Source organism: Egretta garzetta, unplaced genomic scaffold, assembly GCF_000687185.1.
Source record: "Egretta garzetta isolate BGI_Z169 unplaced genomic scaffold, ASM68718v1 scaffold69, whole genome shotgun sequence".
Taxonomy (NCBI): domain Eukaryota; kingdom Metazoa; phylum Chordata; class Aves; order Pelecaniformes; family Ardeidae; genus Egretta; species Egretta garzetta.
In genome coordinates this window covers 3,413,859-3,414,275 of record NW_009260790.1, presented here as the reverse complement: position 1 = coordinate 3,414,275, position 417 = coordinate 3,413,859, and the positions used below count along the sequence as shown (strand labels likewise).

Below are 417 nucleotides of genomic sequence, written 5' to 3'. Positions count from 1 at the left end.
TACTGGCGGGGCTTCTTCGCCGCGACCTGTGGCGCGTTTATGTTTCGCCTCCTCGCCGTCTTCAACAGCGACCAAGGCAAGGCAGGGCAGGCAGGACACGACACGCCCCCCTTCCCCTTTACCCTCCCTGGAAGGGGGGCGTAGCATTTTTGGGGTGCCCTCCCCCAAAACCACGCACTCATTCCTCTCCGCCTCCCCCCTCCACCCCCCACCCTCCAGAAACCATTGCTGCTGTTTTTAAGAGCGATCTGAAGATTGATTTCCCCTTTGACCTCCTGGAGACCTTTTTTTTTGCGATTTTGGGGTAAGGAGGGGCTTGCCTGTACCCCTGCCTGTACCCCTGCCTGTACTCTGCCTGTACTGTGCCTGTACCCCTGCCCTCTCCTCCACAGGGCCGTCTGCGGGCTCCTGGGCTGT

At 60.4% G+C, this 417-nt stretch overlaps 1 protein-coding gene across 1 annotated transcript in view; it reads left to right on the top strand.

Moving 5' to 3' along the window:
* The window catches only part of CLCNKA (chloride voltage-gated channel Ka), a 4,439-nt gene that overhangs the window by 1,177 nt on the left and 2,845 nt on the right, over positions 1 to 417 (top strand). The window contains 3 exon segments of the mRNA XM_035901874.1: positions 1 to 91; positions 172 to 304; positions 393 to 396. The exon segment at positions 1 to 91 is cut by the window's left edge and continues 28 nt beyond it. Coding sequence (XP_035757767.1) covers positions 1 to 91; positions 172 to 304; positions 393 to 396 — 228 coding nt within the window.